The sequence below is a fragment of the Eptatretus burgeri genome, chromosome 15 (genome assembly GCF_056783735.1).
Source record: "Eptatretus burgeri isolate ZD-2024b chromosome 15, Ebu_testis_v1, whole genome shotgun sequence".
NCBI lineage: Eukaryota > Metazoa > Chordata > Myxini > Myxiniformes > Myxinidae > Eptatretus > Eptatretus burgeri.
Genome location: NC_140975.1, coordinates 45734240 through 45749003, shown reverse-complemented (window position 1 = coordinate 45749003; position 14764 = coordinate 45734240). Strand labels below are relative to the sequence as shown.

Below are 14764 nucleotides of genomic sequence, written 5' to 3'. Positions count from 1 at the left end.
TGAAGTAAAACTGTACAGGTGTTGCCGTGTGCTCGGTAGTCGGTAGTAGATCTGCATTGTTGCATTTGCTTTTTGTGGAGAATTGTGTTTCTTCTATTTTTACATTTGCTTTTGTGTATAATTGTATATGTGTGCTTTCCGTTTGCCGCGGAATAAATGTGCTTTATGTTGAACTGTTTTCCCGTTTCGCTTCGTCTTTTCTCTAATTGAATCTCCATCTTACTTCACGTAAAGGGTTGGTCGTGGGCTAAAGACGCCCAATAATGATTAATCGAACCGTCGCGGTTGACGATAACACCGCTCGGTTATCCCGATAGTACGGAACGGGTCGCTTAAAGTGGCCCGTGTCCGAAGTCGACCTGCGGCGAGGTGCGATCGCCCGGTCTACCCTCCGTGTGGGTACTTAGGTAGGTCGAATTTGGCGAGCAACCCTATCCCACGCGGGGGGCCGATTGGCACGATCGTGGTGAGGCCGAAAGGCCCACCCGTGACTAGTTCCCAGCGTTAGTCCGAGAGGGTCACGACGGGATTGTCCGTCCGGTGGGCGACGTGCCGCGATTCGAGTTACGTGGCCGCTCGCACGCCGGCGGGCGCGAATCCGCAACAATATATTATATATATATATATATATATATATATATATATATATATATATATATATATATATTATACAGTCATGCGCCACATAACGACATTTCGGGCAACGACGGATCGCATATACAACAGTGGTCCCATAATCGCAAATACGACGGTGATCGCGTATACGACGGATCTGCCAGCTCCATTGTAATGGAGCTGAAAAATTCCTATCGCAGAGTGATGCAGCTGACGTAGTCGTATAAATGACGTAGCTGCTACCAGCTGACGTAGCTGCTACCAGTCGTATAAAAATAGCACATACAATTATGTACAGTACATAATATTTCATAATGATTATAAACAACGACAGTGTGGCCCCGTTATAATGGGATCGTTGAGGTCCATAAAATGTCATCGCAAAAAAAGCAGGGTCGTGCTAAATCAGGATTCAAGGAAATCGGCTTTCAAACTGAACCAATGTTTGCACGTTTACCTTCTAGCAAGTAAATCACCTTTGAATTGAAGAATTCCGCAAATAAATCGTTGTTGTTACAGTCGAAATTAAAACACAAATTTATTTATAGTGAAGCTTTTTATGTTGTTAAAACAATCGCACTGCTCTGAAAAATATATATCACAATTGACAGGTGCTAGTTTCTTCATTTGTAAATTATAACATCGATGCAATGATTACGTATTTATAAAATCCAAACGCTATTTATTCACCTTTGTATAATTAATCGATGCGAGAGGAGATTGTAAGCTGCCGCTAACAACACACATGGCCATCATGAACAGCACAAAGGTAAAACTAACGTGTCTTCCATCTCTCTTGGATGTGTGTTGCAATTGCCAACAGTATTCAGTACAGTAACATGCTGTACAGGTTTGTAGTCGAGGAGCAATAGGCTACACCATATAGCCTAGGTGTCTAGGTTTGTGTAAGTATGATGTTCGAAAACGAAAAAAAATATATATATATATATATATATATATATATATATATATATATATATATATATATATATATATATATATATATATATATATATATATATATATGATGTTCGCACAACGACGTCGGTTAACGACGCATTTCTCAGAACGTAACCCCGTCGTTAAGTGGCACATGGTTGTATATATAGTGTGGTGCAAACGTAGGAGTCCAGCAGGAAACTTATTAATCGAGACGTGATAATAAAATAAATTGTAATACGAAACCAAAAGCATTTTATGGGATTTCCATAAACACTTGAGGAAATAACAACAATCATAAAAGGAAAAATCAAATCTGTCTTTACGTGTCATCAATAATACTGTTGCGGTTCTCAGAACCGCATGCATACAACAGATAGTTGTCCTGAGATAGTTATCCCATTATTGTACATGAAGAAGGTTCACCGTAACACCGGTCAACGAGCGTATTATGAGATTAAGGATTCGTCACTCCTTAGGTGTCATTTCCCTGGTCTCTGTTTATGCTCCGACTGCGGCGAGTGATCTCACCGTGAAGGATGCATTCTACGCCACACTCGAGTCTGTGGTTGATCAGTGCCCCAGACGAGATACACTTCTTGTCTTGGGGGATTTCAATGCATCGATTGGAACTGATAGGGATGGTTATGAGGTGTGTGTTGGTCCCCATGGGTCAGGAACTTTGAACCAGAATAGCACTAAGTTCCTTGACTTTGCAAGAAGTCATGGACTTAGGGTGGCTGGTTCATGGTTTCAGCGCCCAGAAGCTCATCGCTGGACTTGGTATTCCAATGCTGGCGGTGTGGCAAAGGAGATTGACCATGTCCTCATTGACGGTCGTTGGAGGCTGATCCAGAACAGCAGGGTCTACCGGAGTGCTCAGTTCCTCAATACTGACCACAGGCTTGTTGTAGCAACTCTAAAGCTGCACCTTAAATCCTGGAGAATGGTACCATCCCAGCCTAGGCTGGATGTTGCCAAGCTCAGGGATGAGAGAGTAGCTGAGGAGTTTGCGAACATGCTGAGTGGACACTTGGGGGGGGGTCTGGGTGCTTTGGGGGGTCCTGAAGAGTTGTGGAGCGCCTTCAAGTCCACCGTCCTTGATGTTGCCGGTGGATGTCTTGGAACTCACCGCAGGGCAAAGAAGAATTTTGTCTCTCGAGGGACACTGGATACCATTGACCAGAGTCGCAGGGCCAGGCTGAATGGCAGAGCTGAGCTGTTCAGGGAACTGAGGCGTAAAACTGTACGTGCACTGAGGGTGGACAAGGAGGCCTATGTGCGAGGAATCTGTGAGGGGGTAGAGCATCACCTGTGGACAGGTGATTCTCGTCCCGCTTACAGGGGAATTCGCGCATTACGTTCATCCAAGCCCATCCCTCGGAGCACTGCAGTTCGAGCAGAGAGTGGTAGGCTCTTGACAGAGGAGTCTGAAGTGAAGGCCCGCTGGGCCGGTTACTTTGAGCGGTTGTACCAGGCTGATCCCCCAGCTGTCGAGTTGGACGTCAAGGGTGTTACAATCCCTGTTGCTGACCCTCAAATCAACTGTGGTCCACCTTCGCTTGTGGAAACACGGGCTGCGGTGAACCGGTTGAAACGGGGCAAAGCTCCAGCGATCTGTGGCATCCATGCCGAACTTCTCAAGGCTGGTGGAAATGCTGCACTCGTGTCGTTGCATGCAGTTTTGTGCTCTGCCTGGAACACAGGCATCATCCCAACTGACTGGAAGAGGGGCCTTGTTGTCCCTCTCTGGAAAGGGAAGGGTGATCGCCAAGACTGCAACAACTACCGAGGGGTGACGCTGCTCTCAGTGCCGGGCAAGGTCTTTGCTCGGATAATTCTTGATAGGGTTCGCCACCATCTGCTTGAGCACCAGCGTCCAGAGCAGTCAGGCTTTACACCAAAGAGGTCAACGATTGACCGTATCCTTGCACTTCGTGTACTCACCGAACGCAGACGAGAGTTTCGGCAGGGGCTGCTTGCAGCCTATGTTGATCTCTGTAAAGCGTTCGATTCAGTGAATCGGGATGTCCTCTGGAGGATTCTTGGTCTTCGTGGGGTGCCACCAAAACTGATCGATCTGATGTCTGAACTCTACTCTGGTACTGAGAGTGCTGTGAAGTGTGGTGGTACCATCTCTGACTTATTTCCAGTTGTTACTGGAGTTCGTCAGGGATGTGTACTTGCCCCCACACTTTTCAGCACTTGTATGGACTGGATTTTAGGGAGGATGTCGGAGAGATCAAGTTGCGGTGCATCGTTTGGGAATGTCAAGATCTCGGACCTTGATTTTGCAGACGATGCAGTCATCTTTGCGGAGACTTTAGACATCCTTTTGGGGGCCCTCGAGGTGCTGAATGAGGAGTCGGAGCCGCTGGGATTACGGGTTTCTTGGGTCAAAACTAAGATCCAGGCTTTCGGTGACATCTTGGATGCTGCTGTCCTGTCTGTGTCTGTTTGTGGTGAGGATGTTGAGGTCGTGGAGAGATTCACTTACCTTGGCAGTGATATTCATGTCTCTGCTGGCTGCGAGTCAGAGGTCAATAGACGTCTGGGTCGGGCCTGGGAGTCATGGATTCACTGGATCATGGGGTGTGGCGCTGCCGGTACCTGTGCGGGAGGACGAAAGTCCGAGTCTTCAGGTCCTTGGTACTTCCAGTCTTGCTCTATGGGTGCGAGACTTGGACTCTGACCAAGGATCTGAGACGGAGACTTAATTCCTTTGGTACCAGGTCTCTTCGGAGAATCCTTGGCTATCGCTGGTCGGATTTTGTATCCAACGAGCGGTTGCTGAGAGAGACTCGGATGAGATTTGTTACCTGCATAGTCCGTGAGCGTCAGTTGCGGCTGTATGGACATGTGGCTCGTTTTCCTGACGCTGATCCTGCTTGCCAGATTCTCTCAGCGAGGGAGTCTCATGAGTGGAGGAGGCCAGTGGGCCGACCACGTGCCTCATGGTTGCAGCAGGTTGACCATCATCTCAAGGAGATGGGGATGGGCCTGGCATCTGCCTGGGGGATGGCCAGACGGAGGCCTCTGGAGTACCGGCGGAAAGTGGACGCAGCGACGCGCTGTTCTGGCACATGCTCCCATACCTGACCTGACCCTAAGGTTCCCTACCATTTGTCTAGCGGGACAGCAGGGAGCAGGACAGCGGGACAAAAATATCAAATCATTTTTCCCCTCCATTCCATTTCCCACTCTTCCTCTTTTCACTCCTGAGGTAAATCTGCCTCGCTTACCCCTCGTCTTGCTTACCACAGCGTGACGATCCATGGTGCCTTCTGCCTCGCTTGCTCCCCTCGTCTCGCTTACCACAGCGTACCACCGTCTACCCGGAGTCTCGTTTTCCGAGCGAGAAACCAGACATGGGCGGCGAGTCACATACGCTTAGCACCCAGGTGGGCGGAGTGTACCAGCGTCTGGCCGAAGCCCGGCCCAGGAAGGCGGACCACGTGAGGGGTCAGAGCCAGTCGGAATGCCTGACTCGGACGATGACGTCAGATTCGGCATGGCCCCTCCCCGAACTTCGGGCTCTATAAAGTACGGAGAAATCCTCCATGTAATGAAGGAATTAAGGAATTGAGGAATTGGGGAATTAAAAAGGAATAAGGAATATGAGGAATTGAGGAATTGAAGGAGTGACATATGTTGAGAATTGTAGAAGTTAGTGTTCCTGCATCTCGTCCCCGCCCACACGATTGACGAATCGCCTCCTGCTCCACCCTCACCCTCTGGACTACTCCCTTTTCCGCTCAAGCTCCTCCGGTTCGGAACACGATCTCCACACATGCGGCTGTGGCCGGAACAGCCCGGCTATTGTCGGGTGCCGCACCACGGAGCATCCCTCCCCCCGAAACACCCAGGTACCAAAAACTATAACCTCAACCCCCTCCCTCCCTGGCAACAAAAGTCCCTTTTTCATTGGGGTTTCTTTTTCTGTGTGTGTGTCTGAGTGTGCTGGCGCCTGTCCGTTAAGTAAGCCTGCAGAAGATCTTTTATTGTTGTTACTGTGAATAATCTCGTGTCAAGACTGCACTGTGTCTGCTTTGGTAAGTTGCTTGTATAATTGTCGCACCCCCCACACCCCTCTCCTATTTCCCTGCGTTGCATACCCAATAAACCTTTGTTGTGCCACATGCTTTTCCTCGCTTGATGGAAATAAATAATTGTTGTACAAATGTTCGCCTTTGTCTTTTCCCTCATTGGTCCAGCATGGTTCGAATCCAGGTTTTGCCGGGTCTTTATTTCCAACGGTCCGTTCCTTCCAGCCGGTATGTCCTTGGCAGTGTCGCTCGGCTGCATCTGATCCGGAAAGGTGATCCGATCCGGTAGAGTGATCCGGTTCGGACAAGGCGTACCGAGGGCGTGGTTCCACGGTGATTAAACCGCGTCGTTAATTAGGTAACCCGATTCCATAGGCGGGAGGACCCTAGGTCACGTGGTTGAGTTATTGGCGTCCACAGTCGGTTAAGCGACCCGCCGAGTCACGGAATTATCCGTGAGGGACGGCCTACAATTCCGGGGAGTCTGGTGGGAATCGACGTAGCTTCCCCCACATAGTGGTCTTCTTACCCGACCCCGCAACAATACATCACCCCTTTTGCCTTGCGAACTACCTAAACTCCATTTGCGTTGGATTTAATTACCTCCACCACCAAAGGTGGATGCAGGTTATGTTTTCACCGGTCTGACTATGAGCAAGATATCTCAAAAAGTTATGGACGGATTAGGACAAAATTTGGTGGACAGGTTGGGTGTGCCAGAAGGACTAATTGATTCAATTTTGGTGAAGATCCAAATCCAGATCTGGATACGAGAATTTTTTTAATTTCTGAAGTGATTCTTCACCACTGAGAGTTGGGGCCAAAACCGATACATAGCATGATATTTCAAATATAAAAGCATAACATTCTGTTATGTTCTGTTCATAAAATGCGCTGTTCATATTATGCGCTGTTCATAAAAGCATAACATTCTCTCTGCTAACTCCCCTACCCCCAACTCTCTCTCTCTGTCTCTCTGTGTCCCATCCTTGCTCTACCCCCTCCCAACAGTGCAGCTCCCTCCTCCCACACCTCTCTCACTCTTATCCCCCCCCCCGCCACTATGTCTGTCTCTCTCTGTGTGTTGTCTCCAGATGCATCCGGGTGATGTTTTTGTCCGGGTGGCATTTGTCTCCGGACATGTCCAGGCGGTGGTTATGTCCGGGTGGCATTTGTCTCTACACATCCGGGCGGTATTTATCTCTGGACAGCTTGGCTCTGGATACGTCCGGAGTGTTTTGTCTCCGGGCCGTCTTTATAGTATGACCGGTAGAAAATGGATTTCAGACATTATTTTGTTTCAATCTACACTGATATTCTCTGCAGAATCATTTTGATGAGGAAGTATGAATCATAATTAACGGTCCACTGCACGTCTGCCTTCCCTTCCCCCACCCCTCCTCGCTCTCACTCCAATTTCCTTTGCCCTCCACTCTCTCCCCTCCTTTTCACCTCCAGAATTTTGTCCCCCCCCCATTTCGTCCGAATCTGTCCATAACTTTTTGAGACATCCTGCTCACAGATGGACAAACAAACAGGGGTGAAAACATAACCTTCATCCACCGACAGTGGCAGAAGTAAAGATTAAAAGAGAATCCAACACCTTTTGGTGTCAACAATAGCACCACAATACTGGAGATGTTTCTGGAACTGCCATGTTCAGTTGTTTGGCACTCCCTTCTGAGCACATGACTGGCATACTCGAGTAAACATGAATGGGATCCCAGATCAATATCCGATATGTGCTTTCAATTAATGAAAAAGTATAGCAATGTCTACTTATGCCTCTGTACTGCACATGATACATGAATGGGTCCTCCATGAGATTTGGACACCAAAGTTAAACAAGAACAAAAAAAGAAAGATGTTAAGTTGTCCATGACTTATTTAAAATTCACTGCAATAAACTTTATATTCTCAGTGAAATTTTTTTTTCCATACATTCAAGTTAGAACAAATAATCGATAATTAAACATACCTTCATAAAGTGCCGTAACTTCGAGGGAAGGATGAGAATATCCGGAGTGACGGAGAATGTCGCAAATTGTTGGAGATGTTCATAATTAACAGGAACTTCTTCAGGAGGAGGATACAATGGGAAGTAGCTAAAAAGAAATATTAAAAAAACCAACAAAAAGCATAATGGGTTAATTTTTGAAGGCAGGGATGAAAAAGGAACCGACAGCCCAATAATGAGAATATTACGAGTACTGGTATTCATACGATCAGGTCATGATAGACTTGTATCTGCAACTACCCACCTGTGTTGAGTCAAGATGTGTTTCAGTAATCTTGTGAAACGGTCTGGACTAGCCATTTGCACACTGTAGAGGCAAAATAAAAAGGTAGCAGATCTCTTATATATTAAATAAATAAATTAATATTCAAACAATACTTCCATCACGTTACTGGTACATTATTGAGTGGAACAAAAGTACGTGGCGATCTCTTCGGAGCTCATGTGGAAGAACACGTCCGTGGATGACAGCCCGAACACCACGCCGTTTATTATTATGGTGGACGGTTCAGCCACAAAGTGTACTCGCTGCGCATAAGCAAAGCAGAGATAGTATCAGAACCTCAATGAAACCATTTGAATAATCAGAGAAATCCGCACAATGGAAACAAAGATCACCAAAGGTCTTCACCTGGGTGTCCTGTGCAGGAATTCCAAGGTCGGTATACGGGGGCAAAGGGTAAACGAAGTTGTGGAAGGAATCACGGAGAGAAGGCACAAACACAAGCTGTGTAGTTAAACTGCAATACAAACAACAGAAGTGCATATTGATGGTACAGAGAGGATATCATCAGGGTGTGGACAAGAAATGACGAGCTTCATGTTGCCCCAAAAAGATGGCAATGTACACATGATAATGCTCATAATCAAAAACAAAATAACTTGGATTGTGAAATGCTAAAAAGCACCCATCTAAGTATGACAGCCAATTCATGCAAATCATTAAGAAAGTAGGGCTGGCAGGATGGCCAAGAGGAGGTGTGCGCACTTGCCTCGAAACTGTCGAGTCTGGGTTCAAATCCCGACCCAGCTATAAACTGTCATCCTGGTGTTTCACAGGCAGGGTGATTCATCATTGTGTGTGTCGTCCCCGGAATTAACATTAAACGGGAATCCCATCTGCCGGCATTAGTTGGTGGATGTTAAAAATCCCAGTGTGTCCTTCAGGAGGAGTAGGCGAGTTATTGCCAGCACCATAAACCAGAATAGCACTAAGTTCCTCGACTTTGCAAGAAATCGTGGACTTAGGGAGGCTGGTTCATGGTTTCAGTGCCCACAGGCTCATCGCTGGACTTGCTATTCCAGCGCTGGTGGTGTGGCAAATGAGATTGACCATGTGCTCGTTGATGTTCGCTGGAGGATGAACCAGAGCTGGAAGGTCTACTGGAGTGCTCAGTTACCCAATACCAACTAGAGGCTTGTTGTCTCAACTCTGAAGTTTCAGCTTAAATCCGGGAGAATGGTACCATCCCAGCCGAGGCTGGATGTTGGCAAGCTCAAGGATGAGAGGGTAGCTGAGGAGTTTGCAAACAGGTTGAATGGGGATTTGGAGGGTCTGGGTGCTTTGGGGAATCCTGAAGAATTGTGGAGTGCCTTTAAGACCACGATTCTTGATGATGCTGGTGGATGTCTTGGAACTCACCGTAGGGTTTAAAAGAATTTTCTCTCAAGGGACACTGGACACCATTGACCAGAGTCACAGAGCTAATCTGAATGGCAGAGCTGAGCTGTTCAGGAAGCTGAGGAATAAAACTGTACATGTGCCGAGGGTGGACAAGGAGGCCAATGTACAAGGGATCTGCGAGGCGGTAGAGCATCACATGTGGTCAAGTGATTCTCATCCTGCTTACAGAAGAATTCGCACATTGCATTCATCCAAGCCCATCCCTCGGTTTCCTGCAGTTAGAGCAGAGGGTGGTGGGTCTTGACAGAGGAGTCCGAAGTGAAGGCCCGCTGGGCCGGTTTACTTTGAGCGGTTGTACCAGGCTGACCCAGCAGCTGTTGATTTGGATGTAAGGGATGTTACTATCCCTATTGCTGACCCTCCAATCAACTGTGGTCCACCTTCATTTGTGGAAACACAAGCTGCGGTAAACCGGTTGAAATGGGGTAAAGCTCCTGGGATCCGTGGCATCCATGCTGAACTTCTCTAGGTTGATGGAAATGCTGTACTCGTGTCATTGCATGCAATTCTGTACTCTGCCTGGAACACATGCATCATCCCAACTGACTGGAAGAGGGGCCTTGTTGTTCCTCTCTGGAAAGGGAAGGGTGATCACCAAGACTGCAACAACTACTGAGGGGTGACGCTGCTCTCAGTGCCGGGCAAGGTCTTTGCTCGCATAATTCTTAATAGGGTTCGCCACCATCTGCTTGAGCACCAGCATCCAGAGTAGTCAGGCTTTACACCAAAGAGGTCAACGATTGACCGTATCCTTGCTCTTTGTGTCCTCACCGAACACAGAGGAGAGTTTCGGCAGGCGCTGCTTGCAGCCTATGTTGATCTCTGTAAAGCGTTTGATTCAGTGAATCGGGATGCCCTCTGGTAGATTCTTGCTCTTCGTGGAGTGGCACCAAAACTGATCGATCTGATGTCTGAACTATACTCTGATACTGAGAGTGCTGTGAGATGTGGTGATACAATCTCTGACTTTTTTCCAGTTGTTTCTGGAGTTTGTCAGGGGTGTGCACTGGTCCCCACACTTTTCAGTGCTTGTACGGACAGGATTCTGGGGAGGATGTCGGAGAGATCAAGCTGCGGTGCATACTTTGGGAATGTCAAGATCTCTGACATTGATTTCGAAGACGATGCAGTCATCTTTGCGGAGACTCTGGAGATCCTTTTTGGGGCCCTCGAGGTGCTGAATAAGGAGTCAGAGCCGCTGGGATTACGGGTATCCGAGGTCAAAACCAAGATCGAAGCTTTCACTGACATCTTGGATGCTGCTATCTTGTCTGTACCTGTTAATGGTGAGGATGTTGAGGTCATGGAGAGATTCACTTACCTTGGCAGTGATAGTCATGTCTCTGCTGGCTGTGATCCAGAGGTCATTCGACATCTGGGTCAGTCTGGGGAGTCATGGATTTACTGGATCATGGGGTGTGGCACTGTCAGTACCTGTGCAGGACGAAAGTCCGAGTCTTCAGGTCCTTGTTGCTTCCAGTCTTGCTCTACGGATGCGAGACGTGGACTCTGACCAGGGATGTGAAACAGAGACTTAATTCCTTTGGTGCCAAGTCTCTTCGGAGAATCCTTGGCTCTCGCTGGTTAGACTTTGTGTCCAACGAGCGGTTGCTAAGAGAAGCTCAAATCAGATTTGTTACCTGCATGGTCCATGAGCGGCAGCTGCAGCTGTCTGGACATGTGGCTCGTTTTCCTGATGCTGATCCTGCTCACCAGATTCTCTCAGCGAGGGAGCCTCGTGAGTGGAGGAGGCCAATGGGCCAACCAAATGCCTCATGTTTGCAGCAGGTTGATGAGCATCTCAAGGAGATGGGGATGGGCCAGGAATCTACCTGGGGGATGGCCAGACAGGGGCCCCAGGAGCCCCTGGAGCGGAAAGTGGACGCAGCGACACGCTGCTCCATCGCATGCTCCCATACCTGACCAGACAATGAACAAATTCCTGCCCTAACCGATAGAGGACAGGACATTGCATAAGCGGCATAGTTGTGCCATCAGCCAATGATGCTACCCCACAGTCTTGTGCTGCATTCGAAAGAAGAAGCAGCAGCAATTAAGTTATATATTAGATGCCAGAAATGTGATTTATTGCATTTTTTATTGTAAAATCATCTCTTATGTTCCTATCATTAAGGCAATCGTTTTAGTTCGAAATATGATTATATACCTTTGGGTCTCTTCGATTATCCTCAAAATGCAGCTCTTGAGAAGGTCCATAAAAATCTCCTTCAGTTGGCACGTCTGTCCAAAAGAGCACAACAGGTGTTAGAAAGTCTTTCTCCGAAGTGTTTGAATATACGTATTGAGCATTTATGGCGATGAAGTGCAACTCACCAAAACCTGCTCATGAGATATATCAACAAAGGGTCCCAGCTGAAAAAAAGAAGAAAATAATGTAATGTTACATAAGTCAACATAAAAGGTTGCACGTCAGGGAGTATTATCAGGTGTGCTACAAGAAAAGGAATAACAAGGTAGACATTTCAAATTAAAACAAACAAACAAAACAAAAAAAACCCTGCATCCCTCATAAGAAACCAAAATTTACAAAATGTTTTACATTTATAAGATAACACTGTAGTGTTAATGGGGACTTGCCCTGGTGAAGTATTGTGCACGAAGTCTGGACATGGTTTTTCCCAGCCAAAAGATTTACTGCTTCTTAAGATGAAAGGATGAATGTTAATAAATCTTGATCCTTGTCACACGAGTGAGTGGGAATCAAAATGTTGCTCCCCCCCTCCCCAAAATATTAACTGTCCTGCAAACTAGAATCTCAGCAAGGACGTTAATTTTTCTCCATGTCATTTCAAGCCAGTCGTGAATCCTTCCCTGCAATGGGTGAATTTATCTTCCTGATCTAATGAAAATGGAATTCATATTTTCACCTCAAACTAAAGGCAGAACACCCAACCACCCCTCCCCTGACCAGGATATTTGACTTGATACCGCATTTGTGACATCACAAACAGATGGTTGTCGTGGTTGAAGCAAGGTGAACCAACCAATATGATACATGACTGAGAATGGCATTAACACACCGTTTCCACAGCAATGACGTGTCATTGACGAGTGGTTGTATGGCACTGCAGTGGGGCAGTACCTCCTTTTAGTTTTGCCTAAATCTAATACAAACCCACGGCAAGACCTGGGATGGGATCTTGAAAATGTCGTCTGCCCAGGACTGGGGGGGTGGCTGTACCCTGCCCAGTACCCCTGTAACTGTCAATATGTTGCACATTTCCAGAGGTTTGTTATGAAATTTGACAGTTAGCAAGGTGGTCCTTATAGAGCAGGAGATTATCAGCACTCACTTGAGATAAATACGTTAACTAGTAATAGGCATCCACAACCATCCTTGACCATGTTGTAGAATGTCGGCTGAGGACCCCACTTTTTTATTTTTCCCCGACCTCTTTTTCACCTTTATTTGCTTTAAAATTGGGTTTCTCCGCAACCGCTTGACACAAAACTTTGAACATAGGAGCACATACCCGTGGAGAATTTTAAACAAAATTACATCATGATTGGATGGAAAATGCAGCCAGCATTCCAAAGTTTGTTTTCTGTCGGCATGGATAGCAGGGTGTTTCATGCATCAGGAATAAATGGCCTCGACTGAATAAAAGTACGTAGAGAATTGCCAAAGATGAATTGAAGATACATAATAATGGAGGAAAAAAAAAATCAGCCACAACAGGAAATGATGTAGAACAACTTAGTTGCGACAAAATCTCAGAGCCATGAGGCTGCATTTGTTGAAACCCAAGTTCCAAAAAAGTGATAAAATGTTACATCCCATCACTAAACCAGAAAAAACATCTGCAACAACCCATTTCAAAAACAACAAGCTGCAGGAACACACCAGTAGGCAAACGTCGGGCCGGTCACGCTTTATCACCGCAATGAGGTCGAGTAGAGGGTCGTAGCAAATGCCATCAGAGGTGGTGTAAGGGCCACAACCCACCAGCACCATTGCAGCCTCTGCTCTCCAGAGGAAGACATTATTAGACTGTTTTTTTTTTTTATTTAAAAAGAAATAGTAAGATCAAAGTGCTGGCAAAACTTGAAGTGAACACAAGATGAATGTGCCTTGTTAAATAATTACCTGAACCTCGTGGAGGAGTTTGTACATATAATACATACAGCACAAGGACATACTTTCACCAAACTGTGAAGCTTACCGTCTGATGCTGCTTAACAGGGTAATGATAAACTTCCTAATTATCTGGATTGTGTGGTTTACTTGTAAAATGTTGATTCTTTTCATTCATTTTATTTCTACTCATGAGTACATCTATAGTATTTATTTTATTTTATTCGGAAGTCACCGTATTTTTTGGCCTACAAGTCAAATTGGCTAATTTCCCCATTTTACTTTCCTTCATTCATAGATAAATTGATTTGGAGTTCAAGATGAAGCTAGATCATCTACTGTTGTTAGCAAAACTATCAGTCAGTCAGAAAAATGGAGGTGTTAATTCCTCCCTGACACAACTCATCGCTGCCGACTGTACTTCCAGGGTCATGAATATTAATGAGATATTTTGTGCATATTATTTGAACGACTTTGTGGGAAGAACTTTCAGATCAATTAGGAATGTAAATAGTATTTCGACATGTTTATCATATCACTTTATCATTTTTCAAAAATCAGGAATGTAAACAGTTTTCAGTGTCAATGACATGAAACCACAGGTTAAGGCGCTGTCACACCTTGACGATTTATCCAGCAATGGCAACGTATAAAAATGTATGTACAATGTTGGCGTACGCTGAAGTTTTGATGTTTTTTAAAAAGTTTTGGTCGTTTTCATAACGTGTTGGTCGTATGCATAACATATTAGTAACGGGCACAGAACGTTTCGTTGTCTTATAGATAACTTATACCAACGAATGCTTAGCCTGTTGTTGGCGTTCACAACCTATGCCCAATGATAGTTTAACTTAGGCATAGCGCGCTGCACGTATCACCGACGAACTCGTGGCGTAGCCTGTTAAAAACCTGCCGCACGCAGATTTAAATCATAACCACCTGAAAATTGAAACTGTCAACCACGCAGTCACACCTTGACGATTTAGCCAGCGTATGCCGACCTATGAAAAATTTGCTGAATCAAGCTGGCACACGTCGAATACGTTATGGGTAAGTTGTGTATACGTTAAGAGCACGCTGAAAAATGATGAAGTATGCTGTCATATTTGTCAACGTGACAATATCCTCAAACAGAAAATATTCACAGAGGAGGAACTAAGAATAAGACATGAGCAAACTGAAGAGGCAATCGGACGTGACGTAACGGCACGTGACGAAATATCAGAAGTTGTTGATTTTTTTTTGTTGTTGTTTTTTTAGTCTATCACGAATTTTAAAATATATTCGGACATTTGCTTTTAAGTTTCGACGTCGATGTGACAATATCCTCAAAAAGAAAATATTCACAGAGGAGGAACTAAGAATAA

General features: G+C 45.8%; 1 protein-coding gene across 2 annotated transcripts in view; it reads right to left on the bottom strand.

Annotated features, from left to right (window-relative positions):
• The window catches only part of POLA2 (DNA polymerase alpha 2, accessory subunit), a 41167-nt gene that overhangs the window by 4638 nt on the left and 21765 nt on the right, over window positions 1–14764 (bottom strand). The window contains exons 11-17 of one of the 2 annotated variants that reach the window (XM_085858337.1): window positions 13167–13285; window positions 11636–11674; window positions 11469–11542; window positions 8249–8357; window positions 8039–8145; window positions 7862–7924; window positions 7579–7705 (exon numbers count right to left, since the gene is read on the bottom strand). In XM_085858337.1, coding sequence (XP_085714463.1) covers window positions 7579–7705; window positions 7862–7924; window positions 8039–8145; window positions 8249–8357; window positions 11469–11542; window positions 11636–11674; window positions 13167–13285 — 638 coding nt within the window. Of the gene's footprint in view, window positions 1–7578; window positions 7706–7861; window positions 7925–8015; window positions 8146–8248; window positions 8358–11468; window positions 11543–11635; window positions 11675–13166; window positions 13286–14764 lie in introns of those variants that run through there. The other variant, XR_015052009.1, reaches the window with a different exon arrangement.